The 2,500-nt window shown below is 44.0% G+C and overlaps 1 protein-coding gene across 1 annotated transcript in view; it reads left to right on the top strand.

Moving 5' to 3' along the window:
• LOC125047893 (Down syndrome cell adhesion molecule-like protein Dscam2) overlaps nt 1-2,500 on the top strand; it is a 76,924-nt gene that overhangs the window by 62,733 nt on the left and 11,691 nt on the right. Inside the window, exons 21-22 of the mRNA XM_047646440.1 lie at nt 397-554; nt 1,189-1,347. Coding sequence (XP_047502396.1) covers nt 397-554; nt 1,189-1,347 — 317 coding nt within the window. The remainder of the gene's footprint in view (nt 1-396; nt 555-1,188; nt 1,348-2,500) is intronic.

Here is a 2,500-nt window from a genome sequence, read left to right as displayed (position 1 = left end):
GAGAGGGAGAGGGAGAGGGAAAGGGAGAGGGAGCGGGAGAGGGAAAGGGAAAAAGAAAGAAAAAGTGATGATGTGATAGTAAGGATTGTAATAGTAATAGCAATGATAATGATATAATAGTATTAATAATGGTGATGATGATGATGATGATGGTGATGATGATGATGATGATGATGATGATGATGATGATGATGATGATGATGATGATTATGTTGATGATAATAATAATAATAATAATAATAATAATAATAATAATAATAATGATAATAATAATCATAATAATAATAATAATAATAACAATAATAATAATAATGATAATAATGATAATAATAACATTAGTAATAATGATGATGATGCTTACTCAAACACCCCAAACGCACGCCCACACGCCCACAGGTTGGCAGCAGCAAGGCCTTTTGGAGAACCACGGCGAACTCGAGGTATCCGTGGGCGGGGGAGAGACGGAAGCTCGGGTGGACAAACTCACGCCCGCGACTCAGTATCTCTTCACTCTCTACGCCCACAATGCTATGGGTCCTTCTAAGCCTTCTGAGGTGAGGTTTCCGGGCGGTGAGGTGAGGTTTCCTTTGTGTGAGGTGAGGATTTCATTTGTTGTGAATGAAGGGAGGCTTCACTTTGTTAATGAGTTGAGGTGAGCTTTATATTTGTGGTTAATGATGTGGGGGGGGGGGGGATTAATCTTTTATGAATATATATTTTTTTTTTTTTTTATTATGAGGGGAGAAGGTTTCATTTTGTTGCTAATGAGGTAAGGTTTCTATTGGTTTTCAATGATGCGAGGTATCCCTTTGTCACTAATGAGACGATGTTTTTATGTTGTTATTAATGAGATGAGATTTCTATTTATTGCCAGTGAGGTGAGGTTTCCAGTTGTTTCTAATGAGGTGGGGTTTATATCCGTCACTAATGAGAGGTTTCCTTTTGGTGCAAATGAGGAGAGGTTTCCATTTTAATGAGATTCGATTTCCACTAGTTGCTAATGAGAAGAAGTTTTCTATGTGTTACTAATGATGACGAGAGGTTACGATTCGTTGCTAATGAACTGAGTCTTCCATTGGCCGAACTATACCATTTATTACATTTAACAACGGTAGTAAGAGTAGTAATAGTACTGAAGAATAAACAAAAACAGATACAAATACAACGAAGTATTTTTCTTTTCCGCAGGCCCTTCAGGTGACGACGGAGGGAGAGGCCCCAGGAGCACCGCCGAGGGACGTCGAGGTCTCCGCCGCCTCCTCCAGTAGCCTGAAGGTGTCGTGGCTTCCTCCGGATCCTGCGAGTCAGCACGGGAGGATTCTTGCCTACTACATCGGCTACGGACAGGCTGGGTGAGAAAAGGGGGAGGAGGAGGAGGAGGAGGAGGAGGAGGAGATGAGGTGGGATAAGGAGGAAGGGGAGGGGGGATGGGTGAGGAAAGGAGGAGGAGGAGGAGGAGGAGGAAGAGATGAGGAGGGATAAGGAGGAAGGGGAGGAGTGAGGAAAGGGGGAGGAGGAGGAGGAGGAGGAGGAGGAGATGAGGTGGGTAAGGAGGAAGGGGGGGGGGGATTGGTGAGGAAAGGAGGAGGATGAAAAGGAGGAGATGAGGTGGGAAAAGGAGGAAGGGGATGGATGAGGAAAGGAGGAGGAGGAGGAGATGAGGTGGGATAAGGAGGAAGGGGGTAAGAAAAGGGGGAGGAGGAGGAGGAGGAGGAGGAGGAGATGAGGTGGAAAAAGGAGGAAGGGGGTGAGGAAAGGAGGAGGAGGAGGAGGAGGAGATGAGGTGGAATAAGGAGGAAGGGGGTGAGGAAAGGGGAGGAGGAGGAGGAGGAAGGGAGGTGGGTGAGGGAGGAGGAAGGGAGTGGGTGATGAAGGGAAGTGGGTGAGGAAGAGAGGAGAGTGAAGGGGTGAGAAAGAGGGGTGGTAAGTGAGGGAGTTGGGTGAGGAAAGGGGTGGGTAAGGGTGTGGGTTGGGTGAAACGACGGGGAATGAGTGAGAGAGGGGGGGGGGGAGGAAGAGAGAGAGAGAGAGAGAGAAAGAGTCAAAAACAGAGAGGCCGGTGCTAGAAAGAGACAGAGAAAGAAAAAAAAAAGAGATAGATAGAAAAAGGGATGTAAAGAAAAAAAGGAAAACAAGAGAAAAAAAGAAAAAAAAAGAGATAGATAAAAAAAGAGACGTAAAAAAAGAAAGAAAGACAAAAAAAGAAAACAAAAAAATCCAACACTTCCTACACTACACACTTTTCAAAACACTTCATATGATTAACATTCCCATTCGAATTCAACAAAGAATCGCATATTCCCCGCAATTGTTCCGCTCTTATTGTTAGTCTACTGAATGCCTTTATGCATAATAAAAAGGGGAAAAAATCCATTCAGCCTCAATGTTTTCTTAAAGTTCAGTGAATGCTAACAGGTCTTTTGTTCATACGTGTGTGTTGAAGAAAAATAATGTACATATTTTCAGACCAATGGAAATTATACGGTTCATGGCTTTGGCT

The sequence above is a fragment of the Penaeus chinensis genome, chromosome 42, assembly GCF_019202785.1.
Source record: "Penaeus chinensis breed Huanghai No. 1 chromosome 42, ASM1920278v2, whole genome shotgun sequence".
NCBI classification, from domain to species: domain Eukaryota; kingdom Metazoa; phylum Arthropoda; class Malacostraca; order Decapoda; family Penaeidae; genus Penaeus; species Penaeus chinensis.
The sequence above is the reverse complement of the archived record's forward strand: the minus strand, read 5'-3'. Positions and strand labels throughout refer to the sequence as shown.